The sequence below is a fragment of the Pterocles gutturalis genome, unplaced genomic scaffold (genome assembly GCF_000699245.1).
Source record: "Pterocles gutturalis isolate BGI_N339 unplaced genomic scaffold, ASM69924v1 scaffold22328, whole genome shotgun sequence".
In the NCBI taxonomy this organism is placed as follows: Eukaryota; Metazoa; Chordata; class Aves; order Pterocliformes; family Pteroclidae; genus Pterocles; species Pterocles gutturalis.
The window spans coordinates 1-15235 of record NW_010126291.1 but is presented as its reverse complement, the minus strand read 5'-3'; the positions used below and the strand labels follow the sequence as shown (position 1 = coordinate 15235).

The following is a 15235-nucleotide window of genomic DNA, read 5'->3' as shown; positions in this document are numbered from 1 at the left end:
TTTGGTCCTGTAGCTTCCTAGAGTGACTTTCCTAATTGCAACTTTTCCTATCTGTAAACATTTGTTTGCACTGCAGAATGTTTTTAAAAGTGTTAATTGTATAATAAAAAAATCCAGAAACACTTCATTTATAAAAACATCCATTTGCATATCAATCCAAACTATTACTGTAAGCTACTTGGGCTGTATTATGTTCACCCTAAGTGAATTACCCAGGTAAAACCTGTAGGATGAAGGTTTTATAAAAACAAAGCCAACACCATTTAATTTATTATAAAAAACCCAACATTTTAATCTTGAAGACTTTTCAAACATTACTGCAATAGGGTTGTGGGTAAACATGTTACTTCTTAGAAAGAAATTAAGTCTATCCAAACAAATTTGTATCTTTTCCAGTTACAAAGTTTGATTTGCCTTGTTCAGTTCCGCATTGCCAGCATGGCATTGATGTCCCAAATGAGATTCCGTAACTGATCCATGATCTGCTTCAGCTGCTGATTCTTCTGTTTCAGTTTCTGTGGGAAGAGTTTATTAGATTTTTTTGTGATCAGTTCAAATAGAGCACTCAGAAATTCAGCAAAAGTTGCCAGTGTTATGAAATGCTATGGATCTTTTTCTCAGTTGTCTGTGAGCAGTACTAGTGGATAATACATGGGATTCTATGATTCTACGATCCTTTTTAAAGCACACTTTAAAAACACAAGAAAGCCTCAAAAGTTAAGCACCATTGCTACAGGGGGAAAGCTGTTTCTTTTCACAGCAGTCCTTCTATCAAAAACACTTGATCCCTTCAAAAACTGGAGGCTTGTGGGGATTGGTCCTCTTTCCAAAGTCCAAAAGACAGTACTTTATGTAGGAAGAAATAATTGGGAATTTGGACCAAAAGAGTTCACAGAACAGGTAAATTTATGTGACTATATGTCGTATAACTTGAACGCACAGAAAAATGAGGGATTAACAGCAGAAATTTCAAGAAAACACAAAGTACTGGTGAAGCCAATCAAGAATTTCCAGCCCTTTTGCCTATTTAGGTCAACCCTGATGTGCTCAGGGGTCCTGTCTTGAAACAGATATTCCCAAACATGCTGAATTCTTTGAAATTGTGTATTTGTTTTTGTGAACTGCAGAAACATCTGAAGGAACAAAAGAGCAGCAAACTTGCTTTTATTTTAAGTAACCAGAACTTAAAAAGAACGTATTTTGAGAAGAGAGATCAGTGCATTGATACTTGACAATCTCTCTAACCTTTCATGTTTCACAATAATACACATATTTATTGTCCGACTTAATTCATTTTCCTGCTTAATTCAAAGCTGTCAAGAACTAAGTTACGGTGTATCGTTAACAACAACCTATTTCCTTCATTTCATTCCAACTTGATAAGATGTCAGCCTTCCACATTAGAGTTCAAACTACTTATTCATTTGGGAAGTCCAGAGTTCCAAGTAAAGTAAAAGCACAGGAAAGCATTCCTACCATCAAAAGAGGAAAAACTATCCAAATGTTTCAGGTTTGAGATAACTTTGTTATTTGCACTACGTAAATGGCAATAACCAAACATAACCAAAGTAACTGGAACAGTGACAGAAAGAAGCAACAAAAGAAGCAATCTTCTGAGAATCAGTCTCCTGCATTTTGATGGACAACATACCAATATTTTTAAGTTGCCCAGCTGGGAAAGACGTTCCAGAGGAAAAAAAAAGGAAGTCTGTTCACTTCAGACCTGGAAAAGTGGTCTGAAGTAATATGGTAATTAGGCTTAGATTACATGGGGAACATAGCACTTTGAGTAAGCAAAATACTCCTGAACAGACTTTGGTGGACCCATTCCCTGGAAGCAGAGACAACATTCAATTCCAGACCCCTGGGAAGCATGTAAAAACAGATGCAGGACAGTTCACGTGCACTAATTCAGAACTTCAATCACTTGACAGACTAGAAAGTATTTGAAAGGCAACTATGTGCATTTATCTAACGATTCTTTCTTTTCCATTTGCTAATCCAAGACTTCACAATATACAGCAGAGATGCAGCTCCTAAAGACAAGAGAGAAACCTGAGAAGCATGTGGTTGCCACAGCATCCGAATGACAGAACTGCAAGCGTCTCCCTACAAAAGCTCATAATATAAGACCTTAATGCTTGAGAAAGCACAAGAAGGATGAGATAAACAAGCGTGTTCATACCTGTGGCATTTTAAATATATTTCTGTTTGCCATCCTCAGCATTCAATCTTACAGAAACCAATGAGTGTTACTTCGAAACCACCAGTTTAATGCAAGCTGTCCCTCACTGATACTGAGGGCATGAGGTTTCAGAATTTTTCAAGGTCATCATCAATAGAAACAGAGGCCGAACAGTCAGTGATGGTTATTCAACTCACAAAGAACCATTAACCTCTGATACGCAGATTGTGTTCTCTCTCCATCCGTGTCTAACTGTACTGTTAAATATTGCTACGCAGGTATGCTCACATGAACTTTACATAAGCCCAAAAGACTCATTCTGTAAGACTGTTTTCACTTCCTGTGCAAGCGTTATGAAACTGTAAATTGCTTGATCTTTACTTGATGTTAGACAAGGGAACCTTCAAACTGGATTTTGTTTTCAAATCATCTGTAAAGACAAGAAGTATACAATTGTTACTTTATTTATCTGAAGATGATTTTAGATTCTTGTCTTCAGTGAAGAGCTATTTTCTTAGCTCTTCTATTCTGCTCTTTTCAGAGATAGAAAAAAACAAAGATGAAGTACCATCTCTGGACTGCTAGGCTGAAAAAAGATTAAAGAGGGGAAAAAATCCACTTCAGAGAGCATGGTCTCCTAACTGAAATGCACACAATGATCTCTGCTACCAGTCTTTGACAGGCAGTGGTCCACACCATGAAGTACTACATAATTAATACGTTCTGCACCACTGGCAGTGCTGGGCTCCGCTTAAGACTTTGCTGAGCCAGTAAGAACATCTCAGCCCAGGTCAAAGCTTCGAAAGACAGGTGAAATGGCCTTCTTGGGAAATGGGCAAGTTCTGAAAGCAGCTTCCGCAGTAATGACAAATTTTTGTTTGAACAGATTGCTTGCAAGTTTTCTCCCTCTCTTTCCTCCTTCTACTGAAATGACTTAGTTGAACTCTGGACTGCTTCTCAGGATTAACAGTTGTATGAAACAAGAAAAGGTACTTCATCCTACGTACACACTACAACTTCTGACTTCATCTGTTTTAAGATAGCACAGGAAAATTATCTTAAATGCGGCAGTTCATAATGAGTTTAGGAGAACAATATTCACACTTTAACAAAAACATGCCTGACAAATGTAGTCATTCTGTCAGAAAAGTGATCTGACTGAAAAGCAATCCTAAGGGGTCTTCTCTGGTGATATTAATTTTCAATATGATTAACTATCCATTTTGACTGACACTGCAAGTACTATGGCCAGCATGATGGAGTTAGCAGGGACTGCACCTTCCAGTAACCAAGACCTTAAGTAGGCTTAGGTCAGGTAGGACCTGACCTAAGGAAACATGTACAGAAGCAAAAAACCCACATAAATGAAACAAAGTGGGAGAATAACCACATACATCCAGAAAACAGCTGTCTTTCAAGAAACGTGCCATAAAGAACTTGACATGTTTCACACAGATTTGGGTTCAGTAGGACACAGTAATTTCAACTTTGACTGAAGTCAATTTTTGACTCAAACTCAGTTTTGGTTCCCTTTCACTTCATTTGAAATCACTGTTCCCTCGACCAGTGCACAACCTTCTATCACAGATGTATCAGAACTTTCCTTTGCACACTGTTCCTGCCTCTCTCTTCATCTTAAGCTCATCTGTCCTTCATATTTTAAAATCTAAACATCACTCTAAGTCATTATTCTGCACTAAATCCATATTTCACAAGTCCCTTCTTCAGGCAAAGAAAATAGTGTGAACACTGTGGAAGAGTAAAATCATATTCCAACTGATGCCTGTAAAAACATCAAAAGTACTTGCCGATGTTGTACAGGCACTTCTTCTGCGTAAGAAAAAAAAAGACGTGTTTCCATTTCAAATATCTTATATAAAAGACCATTCTCCTGAATGCTGTCCCAGCTAGAGCTTTTACCTCTTCTGTTCAAGACCTGTAACATTACAGGCTAGAAGGACATCTAAGCTTAATAAAGCATTAAATATCAATAATAGCAGTACCTTTACTTGCATAAATCTCAGCAAAAATTAAAATAATTATGTTTACTTTGTTGATTATGACTCTACTACAGAGAGAACTTGCATCACCTTTTTCATGAGCAAGTTACTCCTTCTGACCCTTAAACTGCGGTAGGAAGTGATTGTTGAAAATTCCTATGAAGGTGAGAACAGCCTCTGCTTTTTTATGTAAGTCAAACCCAAGAAATTTCTACAGAAACATAATGTTTGTGATAGGTGAGAAAAAGTACAGCTGCCCTGGCAATTTATACTGTTCTCTTTTAAATGAGCCCTTCATAATGAAGTGTCTGAAGTAACAAGGTGGAAAAAACCACCTCTTGGTTTTTTGGGGTCGTTTTCTTTGTTTGGTTTGTTGGTTGGTTTTTTCCCCTTAAGTTTTATAGTCAAAAGACTTACAATGGTATATGCACATACCGCGGGGGGGGGGGGGGGTGAAAGACAGAAAAAAAAGTGTCAACACTTTGCTCAAACTCTCTTAAAGCTGCCTGTGCTCCGCTGCATGCTCAGTACTTTTCATACATTGAACCAGACAACGACTGCATGTACCCACTGCCCTGTTGTTCAAAGAGGTATAACTGTGTTCATTAAAATAGATGGATGTTTGTTTCATACCAATTATTTATCATTCAATGATGAAGTCTGTGGTCTTATTTATCGAGTACTGTCTACGCTATGTAGCTTGTATATGGAATTATCCCTTCCCCAAGGTGCTTCTCAACCACATTCCTCAGTGTTACATCCCCATTCTTAACATGAAAATCACACAGATGGATGAACCTCAGTTACAGATGGCAAACTGAGTAACAGGAACACTATGGATAAAACTGAAGCGCCTACTTTGTCCAGAGACATCTAAGATTCAAGTCCATCACTAAACTTTGTATTTTAACAGCTTTCTACATATTCAAAGGACAGCTATCACCAGCTAAGGGGAAGAATGAGCAACTACCACAGATATTTTGTGGCAGAGACAAGGATAACAATCCAGTTCCCAAGAGCAGCCTTCAGTTACTTACTCACTACTCACATTAAATCCTTCCTTCTCATTCCCAAATTCCCTGCTCATTCAATACACCCATACAAGTTACACTACACATAAACCAGGATTCTTATAATCTTATTCATCACAATACTGATTCAACCTAAACAGTGCCTAGTCTGCAACAAAACCAAAATAGCTCAAGGACTCTTCCAGAAAGGAAAGCAGGGGGGAGAAGGGGAATCACGTGCAATAATGTAATAAGGGCTGTATAATATGCGGACAAAAGGGGACAATTGGGATTGTAGGGACAGCTTTAAGCTTAGTGCTTCCTAACTTTTTTCAACTTTCTAACCATGACATTGTTTTGATATAGGAAGCTATATGAAAAACTTTTCATGAACAATTTTATATGAAACTGAAGAGGAAATATTTAATTATATGGAATAAAACATATCTGAGTACTGAGAGAGCTGGCTGATGACATTACAAAACCACTCTATGTAATTTTCTCTTGGAGATGGGGAGAGGCTCTTAATGAAAAAGGAAACATCTCATCTTCAAGAAAGGCAAGGTAGGGGATCCAGAGAACTACGGAAACTACAGGCTGGTCAGCCTAACCCCTGACTACACAAGGACTATGCAGCAAACCCTTCTGCAAGTCATGTCCAGACATATGAATGGCAGAGTGACTGGGAACAGTCATCTGGGATTTATCAAAGATGCATTGTGCCTGACCAGCTCAATAGCCTTCTATTGAGAAATGACTGGCTGTGTCGCCAAGGGGAGAGAAGGGGATTTTCTTTACTTTGATATCAGTCAGGCTTTTGACGCAGTCTCTCACAGTATCCTTGTAGCCATATCAGAGAAAGGTGGTTTGAATAGGTGGATTATAGAGTTGATGGAAAACTGGTTACACTACTGGATTCTAAATGTTGCGATGAGCAGTATGAAGACCAAGTGGCAGGTGGACACTCTTAATGCTTCTCAGGATTGATACTATGGTCAATCTTCTTAATATCGTCAATAATGACTTATCCATAATTAATGGCCTAGTCAGCATACCAAAGTAACAATTTTGTGGTCAATACACTCAGTGGTAGGATGTCCAAATCAGACGGACCTCAACAGGTGGGAAAGGCAGGCCAACACCTATCCACGAACTTCAATTAAAGCTACATCCTACATCTGAAAACAGAATAAAATCATACAACAGCAGAGGGCTGGCTGAATAGAAAGTAGATTTGCAGAAAAGGACCTTTTTGAAACTTTCTGACAAGCTGAACGTGAGTCAGCAGTAGATCTTTTTGCAATAATGAAGACCAACTGCACACTGCACTATTTAAGCAAGAGTGTACCTATCAGGTCAAGTGAAATTGTTATTCTCCTCTATGTGGCTCTGGAGAACGACTGACCAATTTGGGGCTCAATACAAAATACTAATAGACTGGAGAATGTCTCGGGGAAGGCCACCCAGAAGATCAGAGATAGATTTGTTCAGTCTGAAGCAGAGAAGGTTAAGGCAGGATCTCAATGCTCTCTTCAGCTACCTAGTGAAGATCATGGAAGAGACAAAGCTGGACTCTTCTTGATTGTACACATCAAAAAGATGAGGGCCAGTGGACATGAGTTACAACAAAGAAAATTTCAATGTAACATTAGGAGAACTTTCACAGTGAAAGTCGACACAAGCACAAATACAGACTGGGAGGAGAATGGCTTGAGAGCAGCTCTGAGAAGGACTTGGGTGTGTTGGCTGATGAGAAGCTCAACATCAGCCAGCAGTGTGCGCTTGCAGCCCAGAAAGCCAACCGTGTCCTGGGCTGCATCAAAAGAAGCATTAGCAGCAGGTCAAAGGAGGTGATTCTCCCCCTCTACTCTGCTCTTGCGAGACCCCACCTGGAGTACTGTGTTCAGCTGCGGGGCCCCCAACATAAAAAATGGACCTATTGGAGTGAGCCCACAGGAGAGCCATGAAGATGGTCAGATGGCTGGAGCACCTCCCCCGTGAGGACAGGCTGAGAGAGTTGAGGTTGTTCAGCCTGGAGAAGAGAAGGCTCCGGGGAGACCTTCTAGCAGCGTTCCAGTACCTAAAGGGGACTACAGGAGAGATGGGGAGGCACTCTTGATCAGGGAGGGTAGTGATAGGACAAGGGGGTAACAGTTTTAAGCTGAAAGAGGGCAGATTTAGACTAGATATTAGGAAGAAATTTTTCACTGTGAGGGTGGTGAGGCACTGGAACAGGTTTCCCAGGGAAGCTGTGGATGCCCCATCCCTGGAGGGGTTCAAGGCCAGGCTGGATGAGGCTTTGAGCAACCTGGGCTAGTGGGAGGTGTCCCTGCCCACGGCAGGGGGGTTGGAACTTGATGATCTTTAAGGTCACTTCCAACCCAAACCATTCTATGGTTCTATGATTTTATGACACTTAAAGGCACAGAAAGGGCAGAATTTACATCCTTACAGATCTTAAAAATGCTGACGGATATGAGCCTGAGCAACTGGATCTCACTTTGATAGCTGGTCCTGCTTTGAGCTGGGGGTTGAATCAGACCTCCCACTGAGTCTAGATTCCTCTATGATTCTATCATTGCAGAGAGCAAGTTTGTGTACCAAAACCAGGATGGAACTGCACCCAGTGCAGATTAATCTGCTGAGGAGGTGTCCAAATAAACAATTCTTCCTCTGCTGTTAAAGTGTGTCCCTACAGACACAAAACAAAATAAAAATACATGCAAATAGCGTGAAAGATCATTTAAAAGGAATGCAAGTTTTCAGCACAGTCAAAAGTAATTCTCGGGCAAAGTTCTCCAAAAAGAAAGACTAATTACAAATTGCTGTCATTTTAAGGACTACTTCCCTGAACACCATCAGCTGCAATGCACAATGGCTTTGTTATCAAAAAAGCCCAGAGCTAAACTCGTAACAGCTTAACTTAAAAGCCTGTCACGTAGATTGCCTTTTCCTCTCTTAGAAAGATCACTGTTAACCAGGTAGCAAAAACTAATTAAGAATATCAAACATGATTATATTTTGAAGAGTCACCTGAAATGTCCTAGTGCTATTTCACATCATTTCAGTTTCACTCAAATGTATTGAGACTACGAATTATGTGAAGGTTTTCCCAAGTGCTTCATTTGAAACCAAACCTACAGCATCTAAAAAAACCAAAGCTGCATTTGCTCCATTTCTAAAAACAAGCAGTAAAGAAAACTGCTGATAAGGCAGCAACACAAATTAAAGTGTTCTCAGTTATTTCAGTTGATATTTTCTGTTGTAAGCCTGTCAAATGTACTACAAGACCACGGACCTAAGGTTAGCCTGACATCTTGAAAATATTACAAATGATACTATACTTAGAAGGTAAGAAACCTGTAGATAGAACATTAAGGACTTGCAAAATATGAAGACAAGTGAGAAAATTTTGGTAACAGCTTGCAATTGTTGCAACAGTAATTGTGTTCAGTGAAAACTGTACGAGAACTTGTATTAGTAGACAAATGCAAATGCTAAACTGATTCTGGAACTATAAATTATTTATTCCAGAAAAGAGTCAAGCACCTCAGCAATTTACAACCCCAGAAAGCAAACACAGATAAAAGGAATAAGCAACATTTTTGGGAGCTGCAGGAGGGAATTGTTCAGTACAAAAGGCACAGGTAGTCAGTGCTCAATAAACTGTTTGTTTTTTATAATAATGGTGCACTCTTCTAGCTGCTGGCAAAAATGTCTTTTGTTTTTAAGCTTAATACGTTTTATTTAAACCTACAGTTGCTAAATATTACTGAATTGCTAGGACAGAAATTAATTACCTTGTAAACTGATCTATATTTTAAATTAATGGACAAGTACTTCTTAGCCAAGGTGAGGGCATTAAGCTCTCTGACGTCTGACCTAAAAGATAAGTCTAATACAGCAGAATAAATAAATAAGACCAACAGATGTCACTACACAGTAAACCAACATCAAAAACTATGATGGTATTTTGGAACTCTGCTACATCAACAGCTCCTTCTGCCCCAGGAGTGAGAAGGTGAGTATAGGAAGTACGGGAGGCTCCCCACTGCCTCCACCGAGGATGCCGCCTTTCCAGACAACAGCAAAGCACAGCTCTTATGTTCCAAGTCAGTAGTTCCTGGAAGAAGGGATGTTTTTGTGCGAGGATAGACAATCCACAAGGTTTATATGATCTACTAGTTTTCGTTGTGCTGCACGCTGCAGGGCAGTTAGTGTCTTTCACACACATCCACAGCCAGTAAAGAGATCAGACTGGCTGGGAAGTCATAACGAGAAGGGCAAAATTCAGAGACCCACGGAAGGTCTAAGAATTCAAATGTCTCAATAGTGTCCAAGTATTGGGTTATTGCAATAATGCAAAAGCATGCAAAAAACCATGCAAGACTGAAAACACTGCCTATCACAGTAAAAAGGACTAGGTGAGAGCCGGACAACCAGCTGAAGGGAAAAAAGATGGTGGGTCAAGAATATAAAAAGCTTCTTCACCTGTCATGTTGGTTTCCCTGTCCCAGAATTTTAATCAACGTTTTGTATTACTCAAATTTTGCTAAAATAAATTAATCAAAATTGAGTTGGAGGTATACAATATATATACAGAGGTATACAAAGGACCAAAAAGCTGTCAGCAGTGCTAAAGAGGATTATTTGAGGCTGGTAGCCAGTGTCAGAAATTAGACCAATTAACCTGATTCTAGGGATTTTTCTTCGCAAAAATAAGAATTTCTTTATTTCTAGTCATAAAAACAAAGGCATTTCCTATTCTGTAATGTATTAAAATTTGAACTTTGAAACTGGTAGTGGATGTGCTTATACAGCTGGAGGGAGTCAAAAGAAAAAAATCAGAGCATTTTGAAAAACAAGAAGTTTAAACTTCTTTTGCAGAAATTACTAAATATTTGTCCACAAGAACACTAGAGAAAGTTCAACTATCTTGTGAAGATTTACTGTGGAAAATGTGGAAACTAGATCTAGGCATTTAACTGTAAGTGCAGGATTTCAGACCAGACTTAAGTGAATGTGCCAACACATTCTTCAATTAACTACCAATGGTCCTGTAACACCATCAACCTTTTTAAGGTTTAGAACTCACAGTAAACATTTATGAAATTCTTTTCACAAGATCACACTGAGGAGGTTTGAAAACATATTAGCATACAAGTACAACAACAAGGGCAAAAACATGTCATAAAACTATCAAAACCATAGCAAATACAGACAGTTAAGCTTATTAACACTTAAAGATTGCAAATAGATGTGCATAAATTCACAACACAACATTATGTACAATGCAATATATACAATCTTGCTACATCAGCACTGAACAGAAAGAATACAACAGGAAAGCTGACTACTGCTTTTCTCCAAATTCCCGTAGTCCCCATTTTCTCCTGTACAATATGCATGCATTTTTCTACATAAATGTGTTATGAAAAATTTGGTACAGCTCTCATTGTTGAAGACAAATTAAAATACTAGAAATATTTTAAAAGCTGAAAATCCACAAATTATTCTCTCCATAAATAAATGTTTTACTCATTTATTTCTTTAGTGCAGTTATTTTTGCAGATTATGCCTCCTTTTTATGAAGCATTTACAAGTATTACAGCTACAGAAATACTTAATTGTATCTTTGCACTTTACAGATTGAAGAAACAATGCTCAAATTGTGGTCTGGTAAAACTACACATTTTTAATCTCAGTATTATATTACCATTTACTACAGCATGTTTATTTTTAGATTTAAATCTATCTTTAGTAACTGTACTAAATTTCATACTGCCACTCAAACTGAAAATTTAACAGCATCTTTATCACACATAGTACATCTTTTTCTGAATGTGTCAAGATTCAATAGATGTCACATTTAACAAAAGGAATGGTCTTCCTCAAGCTGTCAAAATACAGAAAGTAGCCCCAAAGATCCTTTACCAGCTCACATCATTGTGGTAAGATTTACACATCTGATGTCCAATACCCATTTTTTTAACACCTAAGGAAAGTTTTGAAGAGAAGTTCAAAAGGTGCCGTACATCAATCTGTACTGCCAATATGTAGTGGGTTAAGCATAAACAGAACACACTGTATTCAGGAGAACACATGTCGGTTTAAAAAGAGGCACATGTAAAAATTGTCAGGAAACCTCAAATCTACAGCCAAAGGTACAGCTAAAAAAAAAAAAAAATTGTTTAGTAAAAGGTAATTCTGAAATAGTCATATTCAAGAAGTATTTACTGCCAAGTTTGAGGGTAGTCATCACACATACTGCATTTAGTACAGCAATCTAGAAATTTAAGCTTTGTAATTTCAAAGTGACATTTTTACGCAAATTATTTTCAACTTTGTTACCTTATTTACTTCCATGATTTCCCTTCTCTCTTCACTGGCAAAACGAAGCTGACTTGAAGCACCACGATCATCATGCTTGGAGCCATCTTCTTCAACATACGGAATAAGTTGCTGTGAAGACACAAAACATTAGCTTTAGAGAAAAAAGAAAAAGGAAAAAAGAAGGAAAAAAGAAACCAAAACCAGGAGATACATAAAGTACCACCATTTTCTCCAAAGGTTCAAACTTCCCAAGAGGAAGTGGAGACAAGCTTACTTTGTCACTTCAAACCCTTGGAATGACCTCAGTCAGTTCTCCAGGAAAGCGATGTGCTTCAAAAAGACACAATCCCACATGTTACCATGTCTAGACCGAAGCAATTTCACAACTGCAGGCAGAACCCAGGCTTTACATTTTAAGATGTTTATCACTGGTAATCCTTGTATTCTTGAACACTGCAAATTGTGATTTTATACTATTGCACACTAGGAAACACCACAAATGTGAAGTTATCATTATTATGAAGTATTTCAGTGATATACTAAACACAATTATGACTGGCTTTGCATACTTGGTTAATACCCTAATTATGACTTGCTATTTTAGTGGGCCTCTGGCTATTCTGAAGACCAGGTCCACAGTTACCTAATCAGACTTTTTCCCTCTGAATTTCCCGCTGTGATCTCCTCAAGCACACAGTCTTTTTTGTAAGCTTCTACAAAGTCAAAAATCTTTGATAAATAACTTATAAATTAATATTAATGTATGTTCCTTTCCTAAAAAAAAATTAAAAAAAACCAGTAAATATACTAGATACAAAACAAATACATGCTTCCATGTCAGGACGCTCCCAAGCTATTAACATCTTATTCAAGAATAATTATAAGCTGTAACACTTTATATATAACATACGTCCACAAAGTCTACAGTCTATTGGTGATTTTTCTGTCCTGAATGGAGAAAAGCTAAAGTTGATAGCAAAATTACATCCTTGTTCACATACACGTTACAGACAAATTAAAGACTAATAAGTGATGCAAATGAGCAAGAATACATTAGTATAAAAGTCTAGGAGCAACTTGCTCATCAAATGCATATTAACTTGTTATTTAGGTTGGGGTGTAGTATTACAAAGCATTCACCAGTATCCTTCAGCATTCTGATGGAAAATTTACTTTGATTTAACCCACTGAAAATTTAATTTCCTTCTATACAAAAATTTTTAAAGGCCATTCTTATTTAGCTTATTAAGCTTATTAAAACAGAAAAAAAAAACCACACTAAACTCTGCCATGAAAACACAGTGAAGGTTAACAACTTACTATATTTGCACACCATAAAGCAGAAGTAGTGTGGCTGCTAAATACTCTTGGAAAAAACTCCTCTCTGATGGAAAAATAATGTACCAAAGTAGAACATTTCCTTTGAAAGCCTCCTAGCTTTGAAAAAATAGTAGAAAAAAAAACAAAAACAAAAACAAAGAAAAGCAAAGAACTACACCTAACACACAAATGAAGCAGGAAACTTAATCAATTAGACAACTTTGTAGCCAGCTCTGCTGGAGCCAGAGGTAAGTAATTAAAGAACTTCACAGTTCTGCTTAATATTAGAGCAGTAGTAACCTGAATCATAACACAAAACAGGCTTTATGAGCATTACTAGGAGTTACAAACAACTTAACCTATGAGGGGGGAAAATGAAGTTTTGATTTTATTAGGAATAGCATTTCTATTAGGAAAAACTTTGGCCAATCCTCCTTTCTAGGGCGTCTTACACTGTTGACTTTTCCACCACGACTACACGTGCACATTTGGTTCATACCGGCTCAGCAGGTTAAGAGTAGCTGAGTGAGGGAACTATACAGGCATAGACTGATGGCTGGAGCAAGGGAATAATGCTTACTACTCAGGGAGCCAGGCTGGCAGGTGAGAGTTTAAAGCAGATTTTTCCCCACTATATCAATCTCTTTAAAAAAAAAACTTGCCCTGACTCCTTTTTTCCTAGGGGGAAAAATTGGTGAATGTACCAAGAAGCCTGAGGAAAAAGGCTAACGTTTCAAATGAAGTTTGATTTCAAAACTGGATCTCTCCCAACAGGTAAGAATTGATGATGTTAATGTGAAAGTTTCACAATCTTTCAAGCAGCCCCAAATAATAAACAAAATTCAGCCTACTGAACAATTCCAGTCTCACTTAAAACTTGGTTGTTATGAGTCTCTAGTACCTCACAAGAACAGATGATACACTAAGCAGAGAGTGGTTATTCTGATTTGTAACTTACATATGAATGAAGATACTTACTTCTATGGGAACAGGATCGAGCCCAGCACAGTTTTCATTGCATTTGTCATAGACTAATCTCAGTTTTCTGAAGAGTATTGATAGCTGACGGAGATGTTCCTGAAGCTTTCCCAGTCTGTCTTGATATGTTCCAGTATGATAAGTAACACCATTCGGTAACTTAAAAGAGCCAAAACCACAAAACGTTAAAAATATTATGTTAAAGTTTCCGTCACACTAAATAAATAAACTAAAATAAATCAGAGGGGTTTTGTACATTTTAAAATAAGACAATCACGCTATCCTCACAGAAATCACTGACATTTTTATTTTCTTTATCAGCAAAATTCTGTATTTTATTTGTCCATCTGATGTGCCAAATCACCACTGTCAAACAGCTGCATGTATTCTACACTTTGGTCACTGTCAATCCCCCTGTAACGTTTTCAAGCTTAAGCATGAACTTGTTATCTGAGTATTAGACTCTGAGACTTTTGTGTCTCAACCCCAGGTCACAATTCAGAGATGCAATCAAAGTGAATTCACACTTAGCAAACTCTAAGTATGTATACCTATACCTAAGATAATTACTGAGTGAAACTGTCAGAGTCATGAAAATACAGAAGGAATGGCAGTTATTATCCATCTTCTGCTCTCAACAAAGAAACACAACAAAACTTTGTACATTTTCTCAGGAAGGAGCCACAAATGAGGATTATGTCTACTTTAGTAACAAACATCAAAAAGTTCTAGGTGCAAAACATTACAGAAAAAGACCAATGAAAACTTCTCTAAAATTACTCCCTAGATTTAATAAAAACAAGAGAAACATAACGAACATATAAGCAGACCACTATTCATAAAGGAAAACAGAGATACTAAGTGTATTTAGAGTATATTTATTGCGGAGACAATTCAGCATTTCTGAATTTTCTTCATCTTTACTTAATGTACAGGAGTAAGCAAATACATTAAGAGTAGTGTTCACTTCCCCAATCAATCTCCCTTTTCAAAGCAGTCTGACTGAGTGATGTATTTAAATGTCCTAAGCGATCTCCTGTCCCTATACATACTGGCAGCCGCCGGCAAAAACATGGGAAGCTGAGGACCAGAAAAATAACAAGTTATTTCTCACCTGCATGTTCCTGAGTAACTGGAAAATTTCCATGGTTCGAAATACAATGTCCTGCACGGTCTCTTGGCCAATTCGACAGAGAGAAGCTGTATTTACCTCCCTAGCTGCTTGAGCCTGTGTCCCTGAGAAGGCACCGGGCGGCATGCTGGTCCCAGCGAGCGGGGGGGTTGACATCTCTTGACATTAACTAGTCCCCCCGAGTCCAGCTGCACAGAGGAGTTAAGACGGAACGATCAAGTACCTGTTGCAGTTTATCACAACAAATAAACCTCTGTATGGTGCCTGTTCCACCCCT

At 38.0% G+C, this 15235-nt stretch overlaps 1 protein-coding gene across 2 annotated transcripts; it reads right to left on the bottom strand.

The window, feature by feature from the left end:
- Positions 1–205: 205 nt before the first annotated feature.
- Positions 206–15159, bottom strand: MED30 (mediator complex subunit 30). Of its 2 annotated transcripts, XM_010078929.1 has the most exons (4): positions 14941–15159; positions 13827–13985; positions 11547–11657; positions 206–515 (listed from the first exon to the last, which is right to left on the bottom strand). In XM_010078929.1, exons 1-4 carry the CDS (start codon positions 15112–15114, stop codon positions 420–422), a joined length of 540 nt encoding a protein of 179 aa, XP_010077231.1. In that variant the 5' UTR covers positions 15115–15159; the 3' UTR covers positions 206–419. The 2 variants fall into 2 exon arrangements, with proteins under 2 accessions (XP_010077231.1, XP_010077233.1); XM_010078931.1 differs by lacking the exon at positions 11547–11657 and having other exon boundaries at positions 420–515; positions 14941–15114.
- Between the last annotated feature and the right edge of the window lie 76 nt (positions 15160–15235).